Raw genomic sequence first — 26,294 nt, forward strand, 5'->3', positions numbered from 1 at the left:
AACATTTCTACTGTCACCACCTAATATTAATTGAAGGCATATCCAAATAAATGTATCAAGTTTAAAATAAATAATTCAAAGACGTCCTAAAAACGAAGAATTTTCAAAAAGGGGTTTCAATGAATAATTAAATTTAATTAAGAGTGCTTCACCTTCTGGAAGCAACGATTTTCATCCAAGTTTCGATCAGTATTCATCAAGTGCAACCTGCATCTCACCTGTTAATGTCCTTTAAAAGACCACACTGGGTTCTTACCGAGGCACTTATTTTTTTCAAATCGCTTATTGACGTCGTTTATGTTAATTACCTCTAACTGATATTGCACATGTGGTTTAAGAAAAGAGCGAAGGAGAGAGCACGTAAACGATCGACATTTTTGCTGCATAAAATTAACACTTTGTGTACGAGAGTTAACGATTTTTTAGTGGTATTTTTCGAGGCTCTTTAAATAATTTTTCGTTTTTCTTCGTTAACAAATTTTCAAGAAGAGCAGGAAAACACGTTATTTGAAGAATAAATAAACAATTGCTTCTTTTTGTGTTCTTGATGGTGACATCTCCATGACTCCCCTAAGGGATTGTTTTCAACTGCGTAAATGATATGATCTTAATGGAACAGCCTTGTCTTTATATAAGAAAACATCACGCACACAATCACTATTAGGATCATGTAAAATTGGATAATGATGAACACGGCGTTAGGGATTTTATTGCTGTATCAGCTTTCAGTGTGGAATGGTGAGTAAAGTAGCGTGTTTAGAGTTTTATGATGTACCCAGAGTGTCGAGATAGTTTTTTCAAATATTCCTTTCTGCGATTATACTGGCCATTAAGAAATGTGTTGCGAGTTATTTCAGTTTTACGCAAATCCATCGAGTTGCGAATTCTTGGTTTTTCTAAGAATTTAACAATGTTCTGTGGAATAAACTAATCCATCGACGCAAATCCATCGAGTTGCGAATTCTTGGTTTTTCTAAGAATTTAACAATGTTCTGTGGAATAAACTATTTCTTAAGTTCTGTAAATGCAAAAGCGACATAACGCCGACTTATTTTGTTTTAACATCATAACAAGCGCAATTCCTGATATGATAGTCGCGTCATATATATTATTAATGCTCTGACAAAGAATAATTGTTTGTCCATGCACCCACATTTTGGAAGCAAAAAATCGGAGCTCTTTTATCGTTTTAAACCTCAGAGTAATAGCTGTTAACCTCCGAAAAAAAAATATATAGCAAAAAATAGAAAATATGGCTTTGGCGTGTAATTAACATAACACAGCAAAACATATCTTTAATAACCCTTAGGTTGATGATGAGGTAGTTAAGCCTCAAGCGATAAGATATGCTGATGAAATAATATGCAAGTAAGAAATTGAAAAAAAAAAGAAAAGAAATTTAACTTCAAGATATAACTATAATGTTCGCCAATGTTTGATAACTTTACTTAAAGCCTAACCTAAACATCAGGATGCGGAGAGCTTTGTAAAATATCACATTGTGTTAAAGGATCGCTTAAGAGCGATTCCTCACTGTCCGCTTTGCCCTGAAATAACGAAAAATGAATTTCTTTAAACTCGACGCCCGATCGGCAAATTAATGTTTTTCCAAACGATTGATTTCCTCCCGAAGCCCAAAGCCAAAATCAAATAAAAACAGCAGGCATTTCAGAGGCTCGTACATTCTAAAATAAGATTCGTAATTGAAAACCAATTATGCCTCATCTTTGTACTGCCTGTCCTGTCTGTTTTACGGTAATTAGATCGCGATTTGATAAGAAAGCAAACTGTTAACGAAATGTTGAAAACTTATGACTAAAAAAGACCAAAGTTAGCTTATTTGTTTAAGGCTAAAAGGCATCCTGAAACATGGCTTTTCAAAAAACGAATTATTTAGTTTGAAGTGGAATACTCTTTCCTTCAAATCTGTGTAAAAAGAGTAAACTAAAATCGTGAGCGACGAGGCAGCAAAGTGCCCTAGAGTCACATTTTCAGACAATAACTCATTTTGTTCCGGAAAATTTTGGTGAAATTAACGGATGCATGAAAAATGTTAATCCAGACGATACCCAGCCAAATGCTTATATTTATAAGATAGTCGTCTCCTTGAAATATAACGTTCAGAAGAAATGGAGTTAAGATTTTGCCATTTTGCAAGTGCAAAGTGCAAGTGCTATTCTATTCTATTCTATTCTATTCTATTCTATTCTATTCTATTCTATTCTATTCTATTCTATTCTATTCTATTCTATTCTATTCTATTCTATGCGACTCTGACATTTTTTTAGGTTATTCAGATAGCGTTTTTCAGTGCAAGCCTGGCTGATCATGAACAAAAAAATCATGAAAGTACTCTAAGATTTTGCAGTGACTCTTCTCTCGTCTTTCTTCGCGATATCTCAGTGCATAAACAAATTGGTCTTTCCTTAAAAATTTACTGATACCCGCAAACCAAAATATTTTCCATGAAATCGTATTGTAACTAAGATCTCGATTATTCAAGACCTTTAATAAGATTGGCGATGTACTGCGTACGAACCTGGGGAAAACAACGCTTTTAAAATTGCGTTATTGAAACTACCTAAACTAATTTTAACGTGTTGATATAGATATTCTCTCGCAGCGTAAAAGTGCTTCATTTTCATTCTCTTTTAGCATTTTTCTGAAATTTATTTCTTTTCTACTCTACTCAATCATTACATCTTACATTTATTATTTTAATTTATCGTGATTTCAACCCTAGCACTTTTTTGTAACACTTTTTTCTGTATCTTCCAGGAAATGCGACCAAAGGTAGGTACATTACATTAAATGTATAACGGGTGATGTTATTAACCTTCGTACGTATGAATTGGGATGGAGATGCCAGCCCTTCCCTTTAACGCTTTTTTATCGCCATTTTGAAAAGGTGATATATTTAGTGGCTGTTTATTCCTGAAGGGAATTTTGTTGTGTCCAATGTGTATCTATGATTTTGAAATCGCCACGACAACCACATTTTACATGCTGCTTTAGCGAAATTACGGTTTTTTACTTATTCTTTCGTTTCAAGTTAAAATAAACCGGGCACATCTTGAGAAAAAAAAAGGCCACGATCTTACATTTGCCTACGATTTAGTCTTTATTTCTCATAATTCTTGTTTGTTGCTGTTTATTTATTCTTTGCTATTTTTTAACCCTTAGAACGATTACTTAGAGTTGTCCTTTCACCTAAGAATTTCGTGGCACAACGTTAATGTAATACATTCAAAATAGGTTAAAATAAGATGATCTGGAATGTCAGGATATTTATTTCTTTTTGTAAAACTATATTTAAAAATACTGCACAACCTATAGTATTTCTTCTCAACGTCATACCTGTTTTAAGTATAATTTGCAGAGGTGAATTCATATCTTATTGGTCGAGAAGCTCGGACTATGTTACAATATTCACCGCGCTAGGCGTTGAATATTGCATCTGAAGGTTTGGCTACTAAGCCATGACACGTTTACCATCCAGGCCAGTGAACATGGCGGCATTTGCTGAATGAAAATTTCGCTCATTTAAAAAAAAATCACTCCAATTCCTGGATATTTCAATCATTGGGAATTTTGCAAATTAACTGCCAAGGCTTCTGGACCGAAATTATTTTCAAAAGATGGTGTTCAAGGCATTAGAATTGAACGTAAACATGGTGGTTTTGGAGATCGACGTTGCCATGTACTCACGCAGATCGACTGGCAAAACATTATTTAGTTCTCTTTTCACCGGAGCTAGTAATTTCGAGAGGATTCGCACAATTGCTCAGAAGTCACCAACGATTAAACAAAGGTACCAGATATCTATGTATTTTGTAATATTTGTTTTGTTCCGTTTAATTGCTAAAACTTGAGTGTAAATTTATACGATTTCAATCGATGAATTAAACTGGTTTACACGTATGCAGGAGAGCACTTGTGTTTGTTGTTTTCGTGTTTTCTATTGTTATTTTGCAGTTCTTGATATTCACCTCTGAAAATTATGCTAAAACAATTATCTGCCTTAAGCTCAGTGATTATTGTTGAATAATCCCCTCGACTTCGTCTCGGGGATTATTCAACAATAATCACTTCGCCTTCGGCGAATAATTGTTAAATACTACTTTTTCAGGTTGTGAAACTCCTCTTGGAATGGAAAATAAAGGGATTCCTGACTCTGCTATCAAAGCTACTACAGTAATTGTAAGACGTTTTGTTTTATGTTTTTTTTTTCTTATTTGGATAATTTAAAGAAACAGTGTCAACGTGATTTAGCACAACTTGAAGATGCAATGAGGGTGTTGGTATTAATTGGAAATCCACTAAAACATAACTTTCTCTTAGTTCCTTGCCCCCTGGTGGGGGATAGGGCCGGAAAAACATAACTTTACTGTAGTATTAAGCTCAAATAATGCTGACGTAAATTTGCAATTTATTTAGCTATACGCTGACTTTACATTTTTTAAAGCTGACCTTTATCCCAGCTTAACACTCAAGTATAAAGGAAGAAAAAGAGACTTCTTTACACCAACTTTAAATCACATTTACATAGGGAAACGTAAAGGTCGGTTTAACCACCTTTAACAAATGGTGTAAAGTTGGATAACCGACTTTACACCAGATTTAACCAACCTTAATTTAATATAAATCCCAATTTTTATACTGTGTAGCCTGGCCTTGCTAGAACTTAAAACGAAAAACTGTACTAGTCACGAAAATTGTTAAAAGGTGGTTTGGCAATGGAAAGATGGGACATAAATGGCCCACAGCTTGAAAAAATTAGGCCGACGTTTTCAAGTTCGACAGTGTAACTTGGAAGAAAATCATTAAAAAAAACAATTGATCACGTCTATTTACATCTTGAAGAATGAACATATGCTTTCTTTTGTTATTCGGATGATGGGACATTAATGGGACATTAATGGCCCAAAGCTTGAAAAAATTGGGCCGACGTTTTCAATTTTGACAGTGAAACTTGGAGGAAAATCATTAGGAACCAAATTGATCACGTATATTTACACCTTGAAGAATGAACATATGCTTTCTTTTGTTATTCCGATGTTGTTGATCATGATTACTTAGTACACCCTCATCATTCTGTCATACTTTACGCAAAAACCTAGGAAACTTGTCATGATGCTACCCTTTTAACCAGTTATTTGTATGCTATTCTTTCTATATTTTATCGATGGCTGTACAACCTTAGTCTAAATACTGCGTTCGGTTAAAAAATATCGTTCTTTTATTCGGGTGGAGAGGCAATAATTTCAAAGCGGAAACTAGCAAGAATGAATAGTCATAACACAATCCTCCCTATTTCTATTATAACTTTATATATGCCATGCCATTTTCTCAATACGAGACATCAAATGGTACATATTTTTTCTGAATTTTATTCTGGATAATTTTGTTTTTAAGAGTAGCTAACGTTTAGTGAACTTATGTTACTTTCTTGCCATCCTATCCAATTTTCATGATATCGATGAAAATCAACAATACTTCAAATTGTAACGCATGTAAATACCTTTATAATTTCTTATTATTATTATTTTTTCTTTATTCCTGTTATTTTTTATTGTTTCCTTGTACTGTAAGCTCTAAGACCAATAAAGCTTTTTATTGCAAAAAAAAAAAAATACTTCAAATAAGATCGTACAGTGTGATCGTCCGGGTGAGAGTAGTTCTGAGAAGAACTGTTGTTAGTCACCAACATCAGTTCTTCTCAAAACTACTCTCACCCACGGACGAGCACACTATACGACCTACTGATACTCTTGGGTTCAAACCATTTACTATAATATTTAATATTTATAGTCCAACTCAGCTACAGGAGCTAGCAACGCTAGGCTTCATTACATAGCTCACAGTGGCGAGAGAGGTGCATGGTCACCTTCGTCTTGGGAACAAGGGCAGTGGATTCAGGTGGACCTTGGTAATATTACCATGGTTACAAAGATTGCAACTCAAGGAAGAAAAGGCGCGCGAGAGTGGGTGACTGAATACAAAGTGTCTTATAGCTTCGATGGCGGCTATTATAAATTTTATCAGCAAGCCTCCAATAATAGTTCTGACAAGCAGGTAGGGTAAAATAAAATTTCCTTATACAAGTAAATCGACTAATAAAGCTATTAAATGTCATGGTCCCTGAGAAAGCATAATCCATATGATCTCTACCACTACAGTACGGACACCTTCATAATACGAACACACATGAGCTGCTTATGTTGCAGTGCTGAGTGCGATAAGAGCCTTCAGATTCCAAAATTTTTGTTGTAACCTATTCTATTCTCTTTTGGTGTCATAGAATTCATTGATATTCCATCCAGTAATTGCACTCGCCCAATCACTCCCAGAGTACGATTCTGTCCTTCTAGAACTACAGACGTTTGTCATTTTGTTTGGATTTCAGGTATTTCAAGGCAACAGAGATGACAATAGCGTTGTTATAAACACATTCAATCCACCTATCGTGGCGCGCCTTATTCGCTTTCACCCTGTAAAGTTTTATAGATGGCCATCCCTGAGAATGGAGTTGTATGGCTGTCATTCGGGTAAGACTACTGGGTACCTTTATTTGCTTAGAATGGGGGTTGTGGATATTTCGCCATATTGCGTTCATGAAGTAGAAACAACAAGCCTTACTAAACTTTCAGACGTATAAGGATGGCGGCAGGAAGTCGCGTGCATACCGTTGTGCTGACTCGAAATAGGCATGGAATATCCTATTGAAATCCGGCCTGTTGTTCCGAATTGATATTGTATACTTCTGAATGGTTCGATCTAGAAAGCATACAACCGAGGTTTTGTTATATATTTTTATTTAAGATTTTCCTCGAACATTTACAGTAAACAACATAAACACTTCCCTGCGCTTGGCGAGGACCAGTTGTATAATTAATAGTATTAATACAAAATGACACATTTTTTAGCTTTTCCTAGCCAGACACCTCCTTCCCAATGTGAGAAAGACTTAGGAATGGAAAGTTATGCCATCACGGACTCTTCAGTGACGGCTTCCAGCATACGTTGGGCGCCTGCTAATGCAGGCAAAGGACGGCTACATTTCTTTCCTAAAGATGGAGAGAATGGCGGATGGGTAGCAAAGGCGAACGACAGATATGGCAGTTGGTTTCAGGTGGATTTTGGACATTTGACTAAGGTAACGACAATTTCAACTCAGGGGAGACAAGATGCCTCTGAGTGGGTAACAAAATACAACGTGTCTTATGGTTACGATGGAATACTCTTCAGGTATTATCAAGAAAACGGAGAAGACGCAAAGGTATTTACATTCTTTTTTTTTAACAAAAAATAAATAATCTGTCTTCTGGTCTTATAAGGGCAAACTGTCAGGATTAAAATTGATGTAGATAGACATACAAAAGACAGACAGACAGATAGATAAACAGACAGACAAACAGACCGACCGACCGACCGACCGACCGACAGAAAGACAGACAGACAGACAGACGGACGGACGGACGGACGGACGGACGGACGGACAGACAGACTGGCTGACGTACAGACGGACGGATGGTCGGACGGACGGACCAACGGACAGACAGGCAAGTAGGCAGGCAGGCAGGCAGGTAGACAGACAGACAGACAGACAGACAGACAGACAGACAGAGGAGTGGACGGCCTAACGGAAGAAGAAACGAAGTAACGGGTGAATGGATGGATGTCACGACTTTTCAAATACTGTATTTATTCGATTAAGCGCCCTGGGCGCTTATTAAATTTTTGGACCTTTAGAGTGGGCGCTTATTCGAGGTGGGCGCTTATCCGAGGCTGGGCGCTTATTGAATTTTCACCATTTCAGCAAATAGTAATTTAATTTGCAACAAAGCATTAAATAATAACAAAACGGGAAGATGAACTAAAGCAGAATTTTAAATGTTCATTGAAAGTTTTTGTAAAACACTAAGAAAAATTGGGTCTTTGGGAAAATCTTTTAGTGGTACTTAGTCAACAACATTCAACCACATTGCCATTATGGTCAAAACTATTCTTGAACAGCTCAGGTTTTTTGGAGGAGTGGGACAGGGTGGCCGCTTATTAACTTAACCTACCTATAGGGTGGGCGCTTTATCGAAGTGGGCGCTTATTCGACGTTGGGCGCTTAATCGAATAAATACGGTAACAAAAAAAAAATAATAGCCCGTTAGTCAGCGCAAGTAGAAGTAAAGGAAACATTTTTGCTTGTGGTAAAATCTGAACTGATGATGAACAAAGAAGAATGAACAGCAAAATGTGTATATTCTCGACTTCAACGGTAAGATTTAAAATACTTCTCCATATAAATGGCATGCCCAAACATGCTTATGTTAAACTTAAATGACCGCTGCCTTGTCTTTTTGCCAGATCTTTGATGGAAACAAGAATCGGCATACAGTTGTGAGTCATAAGCTGAAGAATCCTTTCATTACCCGCTACATCCGAATCAACCCCGTAAGCTTTCATGGTTGGATTTCCTTGAGGGCTGAGTTCTATGGCTGTAGATCCGGTTAGTAGTCGTTGTTGTTGATTTTTTTATTGACCTTTAATACTCCAAGCCTCCAATTTTTTTATAGTTTTGACAAATATATCTTGTTTAGTCATAATTAAGATACTTAATTCAACGTGGACATTTATAAGGCCCGATGGCAGTACGGGAATGACTTCAAACTGCGATAAAATATTTCAATTCGCCAATTTTTTTCGTTTGCATGTTTTGCTTCTAGATCATTTAGGGGGTTTGCAAAACCTTTCAAAACTAAGCATTATCAGGCTGGATATATATGCATACACTAAACACGAAGCAACATACTAGACGAAATATATAGTAAATTAAAACCAAAATTTTTTTTAAAACTCAAATAGTTTTATGACATTTCGTTACTTTCTGCAGGATTTCCAGCTCCCAAGATATCTGGCTGTAGAAAACCCCTGGGGATGGAAAGCGGCCAAATATCAAAAGAATCCATTACAGCCTCCTCCTCATTGACGAGTGGGTCATTAGGTGGCCCTGACAATGCCAGACTACACTTTAAAGGGGCACGCGGACGTATCGGTGCATGGATGCCACGAACACATGACCACAACCCATGGCTTCAGGTTGACTTTGGTGCTAAGACACGAGTTACGGGCATTTCTACACAGGGTAGTTACGATGCCAAATTCTGGATAGAAAGTTACTCACTAAGATACAGTAATAATGGTTCAAACTTCACACAATACCAGCAAAGACTACGTACCAAGGTAAATAACCAACACTAATAAATAGGCTCTTCTTTTTTACCTTTTGGTTGCGAAGTCTATCTTTTTACACCCAGGTGCATGAATGGGTACCGGCGAATTTACTGCTAGGGAGGGGGGGGGGGGGGTTGTAACCCTGCGATGGACTAGCACCCATCCAGGGGGAATAACAATAGCCCCAGTGGTCTAATGCTACAGAGACTAGGATAAGCTCTGGCTGCATGGGCCAATAGGCTCGAACACAGCTATAAGAACACAACGTAGTGCTCGGGGCCATTCGACTTGGAGTCGAGCGAGCTAACCATTAGGCCACCGCGCCTCCCAGGCTCTTTCTATATACATGTCAAATTTTTTTAATTCGTTTTGTTTTACTTCCTGAGTTCAGTGAACCTGACTATTGATTAATTCAAGTAAGTAAACGTGGTTACTGTTTTTATTCAGACATTTTTAGGAAACACGAATCAAAACGGCCTTGTCGGTCATGAGCTAGTCCCACCAATACAGGCACGGTGTATAAGAGTTATTCCTGAGTCCTGGCACTGGCATATAGCTTTACGGTTGGAGTTGTATGGATGCCCAGCAAGTAAGAGATTTTCTATTTTTAGTAGAAACTCAGCTGTGGTCTATTGGAAATCCGCGAATCTGATTGGTTCTTCCACTGTTTTCTATTCGCCGAAAGAAAACAGTCGCGCGCGCGTAGCTCTTTAACCGGTTAATTTTCTTGATTTTTTGTCTTCAAAGTGCACAACATTGTAGGTTTTGGACTGCAATCCTTTAGTGTTTCCACTAAAACAATTAGACTACTCGCCCTCGTTTTCTATGAGCGATAGTCAACTCGGCTGCGCCTCGTTGACTATTTGCTCATAGAAAACTCGGGCTCGTAATCTACTGAATTGTTAATTGGATTTGTGCTAATACAATTAATAAATTGTGGCAGAGCAATAATGAATTTGAAAAAAATATGTCATTTTCTGTTGTCACAGGCGTAGGACTAAGAAAACTCCGAGTCCCTGACGAGAATTAAACCCATGAACTTCTACATACGCGTCGGATGCTCAGACTCGGGCATTTTTGGATCTTTCAAGACCAAGAGGGGGTCAGAACCTGATTCCACCTGCAGCCCCCTTAACTTCCATAATATTAAAGCAATGACAATCAAACTTAGAGGATATATTGTATGTCCAAAAATCTATTTTTTGATATATGTAACAGCCGCCATCTTGGATTTCAATTTTTTTCCAAAACGTCAGAAAACCTCTCATGATTACTGAAAAGTTCTCAAAATTAATACAACTGTGCACCTAAAAAGTTAAAAATAATTGCATTAAATTTAATTTTCATTAACAGGAACACAACCCGGTCTGGATAGGATTAATCTCAATTACTTAACTCATTTCAAAATGTAGCTTCCAACATGAGGTGAAAAAAGGTGAAAATAATTGTATTAAATTTCATTTTCATTAATACAAACACAAAAATTACAAATTTGGGGAAACACGTCTGTAAAAATGCCAAGTTCCCTACACAATAACCTTTCCTAAACAATATTCCCAGATAAGTATTAGATTAGCTTGCGAGTAGGCAGCGTTTGGTTAAAACTTGAAACAGCGTTCAAAGGCAGCTTGGATACTCTGGATAGGGTTAATCTCAATTACTTAACTTATTTCAAAATCTAGCTTCCAACAAGGAAATACTTTATTCGTTGTCATTTGTTATTGTTTTTGTCAGTTCTGGCAGAAAATGGTGGCTACTCTCAGTGGAGTGCTTGGACCCAATGTTCGGTTACCTGTGGGTTTGGACGTCGTTCACGAAGCCGTTCGTGTACAAATCCTCCCCCGGGACCTTATGGTAATGACTGCTCTGACCTGGGGAGTGAAAACCAAACAGCAGAATGCAACAGTGGTGTTGAGTGTCCTCAACTAGAAAATAACAGCAAGACGATATACTGCAATGGTGGAGAAGATTGCCCTCACTTGGGGAATAACAACCAAACCGCAAAATGCAGGGACACAAGTTGTAAAGGTAACAAATAATTTTCTACTTTTCAGTTGCTTTCTCTCCTCTTCGTATTTTTTGGCAGAAGAGATTTCAATCTGAACTATAGCACCACTGCTATCTTACTGCAGCCTGTTAAGAGTGTATCCATAAGAGGACCAGGCAACAGGTGATACAGCTCACATCACCGATTTCGCCCAAACTTAGCATAAATGTTGGGTATGGTGAGCTATTTACTGTGACAAAACATCAGCTCAAAATATTTTATTCCCTTCAAGTTATGGCACCTTTTGCAAAAATGGCCATTTTTCACTAATTTATGCATATTTAATTAGCTGACTTTGATTGACCAGTTCCACAAGAAAAGAAGACTTCTGAAAATAAAATTCACTGCACTATATTCTGTGGTTATTAGGCTTTAAGTACAATAATTCACTTCAACCGTCTGATTTGATTTCTTCTCCTCAAACGGTCTTTTGGAAGGTACACATTTCGTACTGTTGGAAATAGCCTTTAACTAGTGTCCAATATCTCCCATGAGCAACAACTTATATACATTATTCTTACATGGGTAATGAAGTCCATCATTAAACTTCACAAAAATGCAACAAAATGTCTGGGGACTTCAATATTTTATTAGTATTGAGGAACTAAACACACGTGACTTAACGATTTCTTGCTATTTCATCAAAATTCACCGAAACACAGAAGCCATTTATTTGCCTCAATTTGGCATAAAATCGGTACGAAATAGCTAATCAAGCATAAATCTATAGATAACAATCAAAATATTGGCGAAGAAAAGGCAGTTAGGACATTTTTCGGAGCGTTTTCAGAGCCATATAATTCGGCAATGTTGTGATATAGCAAATGTAAAAACAGCAGCGAAAGATTTTCTTCGCAAGCTCGCTCAATTCAACATCTAGGCACATCAAAGTAAAGAAACAAGAAAGTAATACTACATACATGCCACCTATCGACACACAGATGCTTTCTTTTGAAGAATTTGTTCTTCCTCGCTGCACTTCGATCCTTCGATCGATCTCAATTGACATGTACTGTTGCTTTGAGGCGCGATGAACTTAGCCAATACATCGTGGGTCATTCTTTGTGAAAGGTGTAAACAGGTTGTCAATAAAGTCATTCAAAGAGCTGTTTAAAGTTCACGGAAGGACACTTGTCTCAGCCAGTTTGAATGAAATAAATTTAACTGGAAAATAAACAGCCGCCATGTTGTATTTGTACCTTTGAGCCTGCCGTTTCAGTCAGCGGTAAAGCCGTACACTTGGGCAAGTACGTAGTGTAGTCATCATATTGTTGTTTGACTAAATCCTATATAGGGATGTTCATAGAGGGGATACATAGCCTAGCCCTACACAGCTATACACGCCTATACATAGCCCAACACAGCTATACACAGCTATACACACGCGTGTTCATTTGCTTTTCCTCCGCAAATGTTTGTTTTCGTCGGAATAAGTAGCGGATGGTGTTATCTACCCTCTGAACAACCGGGGCTTGATCTTAGCCTTATAAGTAGTGTGCGTTTCTTGTAAAAGTAAGAATTTTTTTCAACTTCTCCATTGAATTTTTTTGATAAATAGTTGAAGAGAAATACACTGGATGCAGTGTAATGTATGCGATGCAATCGGTTTTGATGCTCTAAAATTGAGCTCTGAAATGTCGGAAACCATTAAATAATCAGAGCAAGTTTTTCCATCTTATATCAGGTTAAAACTAGTATGTTTATTGTTTTTTTTGTTGTTTCTGTCTTTTTTGGGAGGTGGGGGAGGGGGTGAATATGGACATTTGAAGAAATGGCGGTCAGGTTGTCAGCCTGGCCTGTGTACATCTATTCCTTCTGTTCAAATCGTCTATATTATATTACACTTTGGCAGCTAGGAGACTGAATTTGTACCCACTCTCTTTTTCGGGATCCCACAAAGTTCTCCATCTGTCCATTTACGGATAAACGTCATTACTGCAGTTTTGTTTTAGAAAAGGGCTTTTATGGGGACAAATTTTTCCTCCTGAATGCCCACATTGCAAGTGACGAATTGCGGCTTCAAATGATAATTTTCTTCATCACCGACTCAATTTAAGTGGCTATGTGAGTTACAAAGACGCGAATGCAGACTTTTGTAGAGAGCTTAAACCCCGCATTAAAACTAAACAAATTTATTGCAAGACTAGGACTACGCAAGACGGCAAAACGTATTAGCTAAAATATAATGTTTCAACCAGCACAGGTAGTCTTCTGTCTTTTTCGAGGTCAACGCGAGGGAAACCCGTTTTATTCTTTGTTGTTTTCTCTCTCTACATTCACACCTTTATAGATATATGTATATATTTGCTGCGCCATATTAGCCTGTTCCAGGCGTTCGGTTAGTTTGGAACAGGCTAGCGCCATATAGACTGCGTCCCTAAGGGCATTTCGTACGTGAATACTTTGTTCAGTTCAGCACAGACGCTCTCCCAACTAAAGCACTTGCGCAAGAAACGATTACAAAACCTACCTCGCTATCCACCGTATAGTGATTTATCCCGTGGTAAACGTTATTCTCCAATTTTGCTGAGTTATTCATTTTTTCCCATTTATGCCCCGGGGGTAGGGGAATTTGGTCAAAAAACCAAACATTATGTCTAGACATAATGTTATTTATGTCGAGGCATGTTCATTTGGTAACCCGTTGGGAGGTTCCGTACCGGGTACAAAGTTTAACCAATAACATTTTAGGGCGGTGTCTGCTATGTAAAAGCAGAAACAATCGCTTAATTCTTCCTTTTATTCCTCGCCATTGAAGTGTCGAGAGCTCTAGAAAATAATCGTTATGCGCGGTATTAATCACTATTTCCGCCAGGGGAGGGGAATTTGAACAAGCAATAAAAAAATACAAATGTCTGGAAAGTTACTGGGAGACGTTGACATTTTGATTTATTTAACTGTGTAGCGTCTTTTATGCTAAAAATAATTGTTTATGTTCCAAAATGACGCTAAATGGCGGTATAAAACTGCTCCGACGTTTCGGCAATACTGCCTTCTTCAGCCGGGGTGCCACCCCCAAAAAGGCAGTATTGCCGAGACGTCGGAGCAGTTTTATACCGCCATTTAGCGTCATTTTGGAACATAAACAATTATTTTGATTTGGTTGCCGTGCATGCCGACCGTTGAACAGAAAAATCAAGAACTCTGTTTCGGTGAAAGTCAAATGGAACAGTATTTTTTCTGGAAAATCTCTTCGGAGATTGACGGAACGTCAGAAATTTTCTTACCATTTGTAAGGTTTCCCAGTTCTAGTCTCCCATCCTTCAGGTCTCCCACCAACGGAAAGAAATAACAGGAAACTGAGCTACAAATGGTAAGCGACATCTATTTCGGTTAGTTTGCTAATTTTGGAAAGAAGCCGTTCCATTTTTCAGTGGTCATTCCAACCGGTTCTCTCCAACAAATGGTAAGCACCCTAGAGTTCGTTCAGCATCACATTGCGGTAAACACGTCAAGCTGTAGCGGAGGAAATTGTTTTCCCTACGACAATTTGAAAATATTCTCATTTTCATCACAAACGCATCCAACGAACACTCGCGGAGGAAAAGCAAATGATCGCGCGTGTGGTCACGCGTGATGGACGCGTGATGCCCAGTGAACAGCCGTACCGCTGACTGAAACGACAGGCTCAAAGGTAGAAATTCAACATGGCGGCTGTTTATTTTCCAGTTAAATTTATTTCATGCAAACTGGCTGAGACAAGTGTCCTTCCGTGAACTTTGAACAGCTCTTTGAATGACTTTATTGACAACCTGTTTACACCTTTCACGAAGGATGAACCACGATGGATTGACTAAGTTCAGCGCGCCTCAAACCGGGGCCTCAAAGCAACAGTACATGTCAATTGAGATCGATCAAAGAATCGAAGTGCAGCGAGGAAGAACAAATTCTTCAAAAGAAAGCATCTGTGTGTCGATAAGTGGCATGTATGTAGTATTACTTTCTTGTTTCTTTACTTTGATGTGCCTAGATGTTGAATTGAGCGAGCTTGTGAAGAAAATCTTTCGCTGCTGTTTTTACATTTGCTATATCACAACATTGCCGAATTATATGGCTCTGAAAACGCTCCGAAAAATGTCCTAACTGCCTTTTCTTCGCCAATATTTTGATTGTTATCTATAGATTTATGCTTGATTAGCTATTTCGTACCGATTTTATGCCAAATTGAGGCAAATAAATGGCTTCTGTGTTTCGGTGAATTTTGATGAAATAGCAAGAAATCGTTAAGTCACGTGTGTTTAGTTCCTCAATACTAATAAAATATTGAAGTCCCCAGACATTTTGTTGCATTTTTGTGAAGTTTAATGATGGACTTCATTACCCATGTAAGAATAATGTACATAAGTTGTTGCTCATGGGAGATATTGGACACTAGTTAAAGGCTATTTCCAACAGTACGAAATGTGTACCTTCCAAAAGACCGTTTGAGGAGACGAAATCAAATTTGACGGTTAAAGTGAATTATTGTACTTAAAGCCTAATAACCACAGAATATAGTGCAGTGAATTTTATTTTCAGAAGTCTTTTTTTCTTGTGGAACTGGTCAATCAAAGTCAGCTTATTAAATATGCATAAATTAGTGAAAAATGGCCATTTTTGCAAAAGGTGCCATAACTTGAAGGGAATAAAATATTTTGAGTTGATGTTTTGCCATAGTAAATAGCTCACCATACCCAACATTTATGCTAATTTTTGGCGAAATCGGTGATATGAGCTGTATCACCTGTTGCATGGTTCTGCCCTGTTCTCTCACGGGCACACTCTTAAATGATGGCATATAACGCCAGATCATATTTTATTGGTTTCTTTATCTACTGTTTTGGGCCACATATTTTTTTGGGTTGCGTTCCTTTCCTTATTCAGCTCCCTTCCTTCTATAAGTACATAATATAGCTTTTAGCATTAAGTCAGAATTTAGATTCGCCAGGCATGTATCTACAGAGACGGCAACAAATCTTTAAGAGATTTAAGATTAAATGGATAACAAGTCGAAATTACCTAGGTCGTTGCCTCCTGTCTAAAGCATAGACTGAAGTGTATCGAGTTATGATAACATTCTTGGTTTGTAAGTTACCTGCTATTAAAGCCTGTTAGGATTAGAAGGGTTTCAGCCAAGACTACAACAGCAATTCAATCATTTGGAGATAATCAGAACATATCGTATTACATTCATCATCATCGTAAGTTTCATATTACAGTGATCAGAAGACGAAAACCGTGAACACTCTCATTATTATTATTTTGAAGAGCGAATTAGAGGAAATAATTGACAAATTATTCACGACAAATAACCTGCTGGCTCCAGCTCTTTCCATTTGTTTATATTTCTTGCAGTTTGAGCTATCATTCGATGGTTTTCTGCAAAAATTTACATATGTAAGATGGAGTAAAGTGTTCACGGTTTTCTGGTTCACACTGTAATAGGAGATACATGATATATTTTTTTGTTTTGACAATATGATATAAAATCTTCATTTCTTTCACAGATACCTTTGTACTTACTGAAAGCAATTCAAGTGAGTATACAGCTTTTACTTCCTTGTATAACAAAGCTTAAATAGTGCGGTCCGGTATGTCCGAAAAATCGCTCCCGTGGGATTTTCGTGCCGAAATTTATTTTTTCGCTGTTTTGCACTAATTTTGGGCCGAATAATAAGAATCCGATGGGGTTCAAATTTTTCGACCGCATCTTCCCATGTTTCTGGCTACTTGAGGATTTAATTTATGCTAATAAGATGCTAATTATATGCAGGAATAAGTTTTACGAATATCTTTGCTCTGATTTAAGATTAACGTACCAAATGTTATACGAAGCTTGTTTTTGATTAGTTAAGTCATTTGACTTAAATTGGTTTCCATGGCAACCGGCGATGACGTCAGAATTAACTACCTGCTATTTTGGCGGCGGCCATCTTGGATCCGCCATCTTGGATTTTTGAACTCTCACTTTTCTGTAGCAAAACAAAGCATTTTAAATAAACTTTAACTAACGAATGATTTCCAGTACGAACAATGTCCAGTTAAGTGCAAAACGTTCTTTATTCTCCTGTTTTACAGTTTTCTACAAAAATAACATTGACTTTTGTTAGTCCCATTGTAACAACGCAAACGCTATTTGTCTTCTTTCTGTTACTGATGTTTTATACTATTGAAGAGTTCCGTTTAAAGTGTTCGTGTATTTAAACGGTTTTGTGGTAATATCTTTGCTCTGACTCCATTTTACACCGAAAAAACTTACAACGTAGTTTGACCTTTTGACAAGCGTCGTATGACTAAAGTTGTTCTTTCTTGTGGGTAGAAAACCTATTTAAGTCAATTAAAGTTCGGTTCGTCATGTAGAAAAGCACAATGATGTTTCGTTCCCATTCGTTCTGTCCTGGGTTTCTCTTTTCTTACATAAAAGAAGGAGAGTGACCGATCAAGGTAAGCGTATTTTAAGTTTTATCAGAAGGGAAAGCTGAAAGCAAAGCTTTAACAATAAAGTAAGAATAATTTGAGAAGCGTTATTGTACGCCAATCAGGAAACATTTAGAGGTATTCTTTGGAGATCAAAAATCTGTCATTTATTAGCACACTTTCACACCCAAAAAACAAAGCTGTAAAACTCAAAACTTTAGGCGTATTTTCGCAATTTCGACAACTCGTCAGCTCGAGCTGCACATTTAAGCGTATAGACACAAAACACAAATTATTTATTTTAATTTGTCGTTGTTGTTTTGTTAAAAAACAAACCGGTCAAATAACAAGGGTATGATTGAGCGACTAAGAGTTGCAAAGCGGGCCTAGACAGACAACTCCTCATCCTCTACCCGGCGAGGCCCTGGTCGTCTTTCTAAGTCATCAACCTCTTCGCGGCCTTAAAGGGCAAGAACACTCCCTAAGTCGCAGCCCGGTGAAACTGTAAAAGATTTACCGCGTTTTTTTTTTTTTCAGATCAAGTTGGAACAACGCTATTAGAAATAAAGAAAAATACGCAGAGAATATGCAGAAAACGCCTCAGCATTTAATCGATAACCACAGGAGCTGTTTGTGTTACACTCAGCGCACCTTCGGCGCTGATTGTGAATGTGGTTCTGTAAAATAAGTTGTTCGTTCGGCGTGCGATGTAGAATTAGTTCTGGCAGTTCAAAACACGCTAGCGGACGATAGCGCCAGCTTGAATATGGCTGAAGTAAATGACATCTACGTGGCGATATTAAACAGATATTCGATGGAAATAAGCGAAACAGGAAATTACTAAAAGTGATTAAAACAACTTTTAAGTGAGCAGCTTCCAAATCTGCAGTTTGTAAGTCGCTGCGTAAAAATGAGCCTAACAAAGTTGTTTAGTTAGCAGCCGTCAGCAAGGCTATTGGTGTACTGTCAGCTCAAATGGATAGCAAGTAGGGATACCATTAAGGGTTTAGAAACTATGACCGATTGGTGTTGCGGCGAGAAATTATGTAGCACCGGAATTGGTCATTCACTGGAAGCTTTGAAGATTTTCCGAATCCGTCCTTACTCCAGTTTTTTCTCACACATTTGCCGTTTGGCTCGCACGCACTCGATGTTTCGGGAATGCGTGATAAAGAAGTCAACAAAATTGTTAACTTATCAGGTCAGTTCGATGTCCAAAACACAAGAAGTCAAGTCAAGGATCAACCTAAGGCAAACAAGGGATTGAAACACACCGTGCAAACACCTCTCTCAGTCGGTCTGCCCCTCGCTATTCAATCAGTAAGCCCGACGGAGAACTGCCTACTCAAGTTAAAGACCTAGAGGAATTTGTCTGCCAAGTGTACTGCAAAGCGGGACCTACCACCCTTGCTGAACTTCGATGGGAACTCTTTCGATCCAGGAACTTGGAGGCTGAGATGCTGCCTCCAATGCCTGCTTCTTTACTCCTTTACATCATCCGCGCAAACTTCAAGGCCATGCGCGACATATCCTTTACCACCAGCTGTCCGGATCTTCCACCCCTTAAAGAGAATTGCTTTAGCGAACACCAAGGAGCATACGTTCCTGTTATGTGCCTGTCTCTCCCTGCACTCTAAGCTGTTGTGGAGCTTAATAAATGCAGCTGCAATTCGGACTGCAAGGGACGCTGTAGTTGTTTCAAGAACAGGCTTCCATGCACTCCTCTTTGTTAATGTTTTGAAAAAAAAACGTTTCAAATCCATTCAAAGGTGACACGCAGGTTGATGATAAGGAAGAGGATGCTGCTGCTCTAAGTGCATAAACGTAAGTCAACTTAACGGGATTCTAGCTACATTAGTATTAGACATAACAGGAGAAAGACGAGTAGAGTACTATGGTACTAGCAAAGTACATGCGCTTAACTAAAAAAGTACATGTGCTCAATAAAAGGAAGAAAAATAAAGAATGTTCTGCCCTTATTTGGACATCACTCGTAATGGAAATCATTCGTTAGTTAAAGTTAATCAAAAAAGGCTATGTTTTGCTTTTGAAAATGAGAGTTCGAAAATCCAAGATGGCGGATCCAAGATGGCCGCCGCCAAAATAGCACGTAGTTAATCCTGACGTCATCGCCGGTTGCCGTGGTAACCAATTTAGGTCAAATGACTAAAATAGTCAAAAGCAAGCTTCTTATAACGTTTGGTACGTTAATCTTAAATCAGAGCAAAGATATTCGCAAAACTTATTCCTGCATATAATTAGCATATAATTAGCATAAATTAAATCCTTAAGTAGCCAGAAACATGGGAAGACGCGGTCGAAAAATTTGAACCCCATCGGATTCTTATTATTCGGCCCAAAATTAGGGCAAAACAGCGAAAAAATCAATTTCGGCACGAAAGTCCCACGGGATTACATACCGTACCGCACTAAAAGGATGTACATTGTGCAAAAGTAATGCAAACGAAAAGCGCGAATTTCGTTCTTTGTTTTCCCGACATTTCTTCGAATTATCGCTCGCTAATTCGGGACGAAATTCGCAACGTTTTGAGCGATATTTCGCAAGAACAAAGGCCGATAATTCAACGAATTGTCGTTACCACAACGACAATTCGCGACGCTATGAGCGATATTTCGCTAGATCGAAGGAACGAATTGTCGTTCAACAACGACAATTCGCGACGCTTTGAGCGATATTTCGCTAGAAAAAAGACCGATAATTCAACGAATTATCGTAAGCAAACAGCATCGCTATAAAGGAAAACACTTCAATCCGCATTTCGAAGTATCGAACGGCCTCGAATAACAGCAATCAAAAACAGTCGATTGAATAAAATAACACTGATTAAGACGAGGTCGAATGGTTTATTTCTAATCTGAAACCTGAATCAGAAAAAAACTTGAATAATTTACATTCGAAAATGTCAGTCTTTTGAGAGAAATGTAAAGTCGTTTTTGGCGGAAAAAAGCGACAGACGGAATTGTCTGTGTTCACTTGCTGTTATGCAGGTCGTAAACAAATGCGGGTGCGTAACGTAATGACTTGATAAACATCTCGCTTCCGGCCTGTCGGAACGCTGCCATACGGCCGCTATTTCCACTTAAGGTATTTTCAGAATTAAAGGCAAAATTATAGCGATGTGCAAAGCATTTCTAGTTAACTTTAGTGGGAAACAATTTCGTCGTCGGTAGTATGCAAAGAAGCGGGCACGAGTTTCAAGTTTTGCATGCGCGCGTTTATATTTTCTTCAAGCGTCGAAGCGAAAGTAAAAAAAACAAATTGTGAATCCTCCATCCGCCGCGAGTTCCATCAGGCATAAACTTTTCGATTATCAAGTCTGTCAATCGAAAGTTTTTCCCGGAAGGTAGGGAAAATTACTCTTATTCCAATTAATTACTCTCATTCCAAGAAAGATCCAAAGTGACAGTGTATTCCCACGGGAGTTGCCTTTTGACCTCAAATCAAAAGCGCTTGATGTTTGCATACCATAAAGTTAAAAAATATTTTGGGAATACCTGTTGAATTAAAGTTTAAAACGCGTATTGATAATCAAATGTTGTTAAAGCAAAGATGGCAAAGAAGCAGACAAAGTATCATGACTCTTCACAAAGACGAAAGTTTTCGTAAACATTACGTGACCGTATGTAAATTCAGCACACGTGCGATAATTTGTCGGCCGCGTTGATTTGTATTTTAATCAAGCGTCCCGTCATGATTTCAAAACAAGAAAAATCCTGGGTTTTACAACGTAAATAAAGTTTATTCAATCAGTGAAATACTCTGCCTTCAAAAAAGTTCACTCGAATTGACTCAATTGCAAAACTATCGCTTGACGCATGGAATTATTTCGCTTGTAACTTGAAACCCGAGATCGCGAAACCGCAAAACTTCGATATGCCGTACCGAAGTATGCGACGCAGGGAGCTTTCGCTAGCTTTTGAAGCCTATCAAAAGTTTTGCCTTGGAAAAGAGAAAAATGTTGAATGAAGTTAAGAACTTACAAACTGAAAGAGCAGAGCTGTTCACTTTTTCCCAAAAAGAGAGAGCTTGTTCAAAATGGCAAGTCCTATTAAAGGAATGTTTTCACGAGAGGTCACATTTTGTGGAATCGCTTTGACAGTTAAGTTTTTGCTGGAAACTAGCCAGGTAAGTTTGTATAGATTGTAATATGAATTTACAAAAAGATTTCGCCTATGTTCTCAAGCTAGCTGTGGAGAACGTAAGATCGTGTATTTTCTTACAGTGAACTTTGCCGTAAACACAAAGATCGACAGAAAGAAATGTCGCGCGAAAGGTCGCAGCGAATTGTCGAGGTGAGCGACATATCGTGCGAAAGATCGCAGCGAATTGTCGAGGTTAGCGAACTATCGTGCGAAAGGTCGCAGCGAATTTTCGAGATGAGCGAACTATCGTGCGAAAGATCGCAACGAATTGTCGAGGTGAGCGAACTACGCCTTCGACATTTCGCGCCGTTCCAAACAATAGGTGTCACGATAATTCGCTAAAATTTCGAAGAAATATCGCTGCGAGCGAAATTTCTTCGAAAAGCTCCGAAAAGCCAGGAAATTCGTCGAAATTCGTTTGCATTACTTTTGCACAATACTGTACGTCACAGACAACTCAACTTGAAAAAATTGGCAAGTTTTTCAAGTTTGTTGCTCATACAACCCGTCTCAATCTTCGTCAGTCGAAACCATCCTGCTACCCTGAGATTTTCTTCAAATTGAAACTAATCAGAAAAATTACTTACATGCTGTAAAATGTCGTGACATAGCTCCTTCAATAACGCTTTATGATGGTATTGGCTAGATTTATTAAAATTGCGTACTGTGTATTCAGTAAGACGGAATCCACTAGGAAGTCGAGTAATATTTATTAAAGTTGGACAAAAATCAATTTCCAGAATAATTTAAATCCTGTTGCGTTATTTCCTACCCTTAATAAAAGGTAAAGATGTAAGTAATTATCCGTGATAACACCAACAACAATTTCTTATCAGAGTCTGAGAAAATGAATTTCAAAGTTCACAAGGTATGGGCAAAATCTCACGTGTAGCCATTTTGTAAATTCGTCTTAAGCGATTCAGTGGAATTCAGCGGAACTTCAAAATGTGTTTGTTAGAAAAGATTTCTTTTGATAAGATATTTGAAGCAGTAACAAAAAAGTTTGCAATAAGGTGAAAATAATTCTGGTGCAACAATTTCTTATCAGAGGCTGAGAAAATGATATTTAAAGTTCAAAAGCTATGGGCAAAAGCTTACATCTTTTAAGCGATTCAGTGGAATTCAGCGGAACTTCAAAATGTGTTTTCGATGTGTGGTGTTGTTAGAAAAGATTTCTTTCGATAAGATATTTGAAGCAGTAACACAAAAGCTTGCAATCAGGTGTAAATAGTTTTTTCCGATAACTACTCGAAGTCCTGGCGGATTTCCTCTTAATATTGGTGGTTTACAGTGACGTTTTGTTCCTTTTTTGATCTTATTAAAAAAAAGTTAATAGAAACAAATAAGGTCGAAAAAAAGGCAAAATTTTAAAGACATGAGGTTGATCTTGACGAAGTTTTTGGCGAACGAAATCAAATATTTCACAAATAACATAAGTCAACACCCTCGCTGTCTGCACCCGCCATATATAATGCAACTTTCTGAACATGGAAACCACAATAAACACTTTGCATAAAGCTCTGAAAATAATGTTCAAATGTCCTTTATACTGCTGCTTGTACTGCTTGTACAATTTGATTCATAGAGTAAAAATGTAATTAGGTATTTTTTCCAATACACCGGCCGCCTAACCTACCCATCGTAAAACTCAGAACGCCTTATACCGCAGTGAGAGGAGTCTGGAGATATGAAACCGTCCATTAACATTGCTCTTTTTAAAATATTAAGAACATATTAAAATAGCCGCGCTATAGTGTATGTGGTTCAGTTTTTACATTTGTTATGACGTCAGTTGCAAAACCGTTCTATAAATTGACCTATACTTTTAAAGTCGGGACACAGTTAGCGACAAATCCAGTGACAGGTCTCTGCGACAAGTCGCTTCGTGTGCAGTGCTTCAAAACAAGTCGCTGCGACACGGTGCTTGTTCGGTGCTCAAGCAGCGAATTTGGAAGAGTGGGAATGTAAACTAGTTTTCCAATTCAATATGGTAAAAAAATGGCGCCCTCTCATTTGTTAACTTATATTTTGTCGCAGCGACTTGTCGCAGAGGTGTGCACACGCTGCGACTGCTTTCGCTCAATTTCTCAAACTGGTTTGAATTCGTGCAACTGATCGCAGTGACAAAGATTGTCGCAAAAATGCACCATGTCACACGAGGCAACATATCGCAGCGACTTGTCCCCGCGACATGCTGCAGCGACTTGTCACCTAGTGTGTCCCGACCGTTACTGTCCATGTCAGTTTTTGTAACGTATATACTTCAATTGCATAATCATTAATTTCATGTATTCATCATCTCATCACTATAAGAGTGACCTCGATTTGCATTATTTCCAAGAGAAACGCGAGTTCAACATTTTACTTAAATATATTTTTGTTTCCAGGTTCTAACCAAACCATTGCCTATGCTTCCATATCAGCCGGAATCCTTGTTGCACTAATTCTTTTTATTGGCTTAATGAAGCACTTTCTCACGTGGAAAAAACGCTTTTCACCACCTCCAGGTTGGTAAATGCTTTCTTTCAAAATCTTGCAACAATTGTTCCTTAACTAGACCCTGTGTCCTTAACTATTATGCAATAAATAATCCTTGAGAAGAAAAGATTTTTTCTAAAACGTGTTTCATTCAATCCGCCATTTCGTAAAAGAATACAGGACTGAAATACCTTCTCACGTGAAAAGAACGCTTTTCTCCACCTCCAGGTTGGTACATGATTTCTTTCAAAAACTTCCCACAATTGTTCCTTAACTAGACCCTGTGTCCCCAACTAATTTACAAAAAATAATCCTGGAGAAGAAAAGATTATTTCTAAAACGTGTTTCATTCAATCCGTCATGTCTTCAGAGACTACAGGACTGAACGGTTAGTTGCATAATTTATTTGAAAGGTTCCAGTTTATACCAAGATAAGTTAATCGAAGCTAAGTTAATATACATTAAGGTAAGGACGGAACCTTTTCTTATTGTTGTGAAAAAATTGACCCGCAAACTTTCGGATGCAATGGCCGCTAAGCAAGCTCGTGGTGTGGAAGGTAAGGTACAAAATTCGACACACGAACTGCATACTGCTGTGATCAGCAATACCGATAGCCTGTCGAGATAGAGAGAGATGGCAATTTAAATCTCAGTGCTGCTGATATTATCATTCTTTGTTTTGTTGTTATTGCTTTGTTTGCTATTTTGAACTCACCGATTTAAAACTAGATAGTGGGTCATGATTTATAACGTTTCTCCTTTAAATCTTCATGCAGAATTCAAGTACCACGCTTTCATAATTTACAGCCAAGAGGATTCCCATTGGGTGAACGGAAAACTCCTTCCTTTTCTTGAAGAGCGACATTATTTAAAATGCTGCATTCACTACAGAGACTTTACACCTGGAAAACCTTTCACGGAGAGCATGGCGGAAAGTGTCTACAACAGCTACAAAATTATAGCAGTGTTATCAAGCAACTTTTTGAAGAGTAATTACTGTTGCTACGAGCTTAACATTGCTAAATATCGACTTCTAAAGAAACGAGACGACAGTCTAATTATTGTAAGGATCGATATAGAATCGGAGTGCCGCAAGCTTCCTCGAGAGCTACGAAAAAGAAACTTTATCGACTATTCGAATTGTTTTGAAAGGCCTCTATGGGAAAGCAAACTGTTAAGGTTTTTAAATGTTCAAGATGATTCCAATAACCAACATGCGACGGAAAAGCAGACCGATTACAACAGCACCAAACAAGTGATCATGTGTGTTTTATAAATACAAGAAATAGTGCAATTCAGTGATAATAACACAGAAATGTACATTGCTACGAAACAAGAAACAGCGTTATCGCCAAAGAGAAAAGACCCAACAGCAGCGACGGGAAATCTACCAGAGTAAAGATTTGCGCCAGGAATGGTGTTCACAAACTGGAGAAGACTTTATTTTAACCTATGTTGTTAAGAAAAGACGCAGCGAAGTTAAAGTGTACACGGTTGTTTGCTCATTTGCATGACTACAATGGCGTCTCGGCTGAAACGTCTTCTGGAGACGTAAAAAAAACCGATAATTTGTCAAGACAAGAGTGGGTTTCAGTAAGAAGGATCACGATGTGATACCAAAAATTGTTTTAAACAGTGTGCATTACTTTCTTATCTCGCGCATTTTGCTCTGCATCGTGTGCTCGCCGATTCCGATGAATTTTGCCGTTTCCGTCCAATTTAAATTGTATTTTAGCACTCCATTCGTTAACAAGGCCAAAAATAGGTATACTATCCTTTTTACTGTTGGTAGCTAATATTTTTTTTTCAATGACCTGACAAACGTATCTAGTATCAAATGGTGCAAACACGTCCCTAAAGCGAGCTTACAAAAGAAGTCTAAATAATAGGATATAACCTCCTGGGGAGCAACGACTATCAACCAAGCTTCCATCAGCTTTCATTAAATGGGCTTTGTAACGAATTTTAACAGATTTTTGAA

The 26,294-nt window shown here is 38.0% G+C and overlaps 2 protein-coding genes across 3 annotated transcripts in view; both read left to right on the plus strand.

Moving 5' to 3' along the window:
• LOC144633376 (uncharacterized) overlaps positions 1 to 26,294 on the plus strand; it is a 121,108-nt gene that overhangs the window by 59,063 nt on the left and 35,751 nt on the right. The gene's annotated exons all lie outside the window — the stretch shown is intronic.
• LOC144633245 (uncharacterized) lies at positions 646 to 25,860 on the plus strand. Of its 2 annotated transcripts, XM_078492077.1 has the most exons (13): positions 646 to 738; positions 2,779 to 2,793; positions 4,130 to 4,200; positions 5,812 to 6,075; positions 6,407 to 6,548; positions 6,927 to 7,279; positions 8,362 to 8,503; positions 8,888 to 9,237; positions 9,676 to 9,817; positions 10,963 to 11,256; positions 16,762 to 16,791; positions 24,223 to 24,342; positions 25,090 to 25,860. In XM_078492077.1, exons 1-13 carry the CDS (start codon positions 684 to 686, stop codon positions 25,587 to 25,589), a joined length of 2,478 nt encoding a protein of 825 aa, XP_078348203.1. In that variant the 5' UTR covers positions 646 to 683; the 3' UTR covers positions 25,590 to 25,860. The 2 variants fall into 2 exon arrangements, with proteins under 2 accessions (XP_078348203.1, XP_078348204.1); XM_078492078.1 differs by lacking the exon at positions 16,762 to 16,791.

This window comes from Oculina patagonica, chromosome 12 (assembly GCF_052425735.1).
Source record: "Oculina patagonica isolate OP01 chromosome 12, crgOcupat, whole genome shotgun sequence".
Lineage (NCBI taxonomy): Eukaryota > Metazoa > Cnidaria > Anthozoa > Scleractinia > Oculinidae > Oculina > Oculina patagonica.

What these genes read in the sequence shown, in the direction of transcription:
- LOC144633245 (XM_078492077.1), top strand. Translation starts at nt 684, where the DNA reads ATGATGAACACGGCGTTAGGGATTTTATTGCTGTATCAGCTTTCAGTG. An exon ending in GTTGTATGGCTGTCATTCGG is followed by an intron (nt 6,549 to 6,926) that starts GTAAGACTACTG and finishes CACATTTTTTAG; the next exon opens with CTTTTCCTAGCCAGACACCT. An exon ending in GTTCTATGGCTGTAGATCCG is followed by an intron (nt 8,504 to 8,887) that starts GTTAGTAGTCGT and finishes TACTTTCTGCAG; the next exon opens with GATTTCCAGCTCCCAAGATA.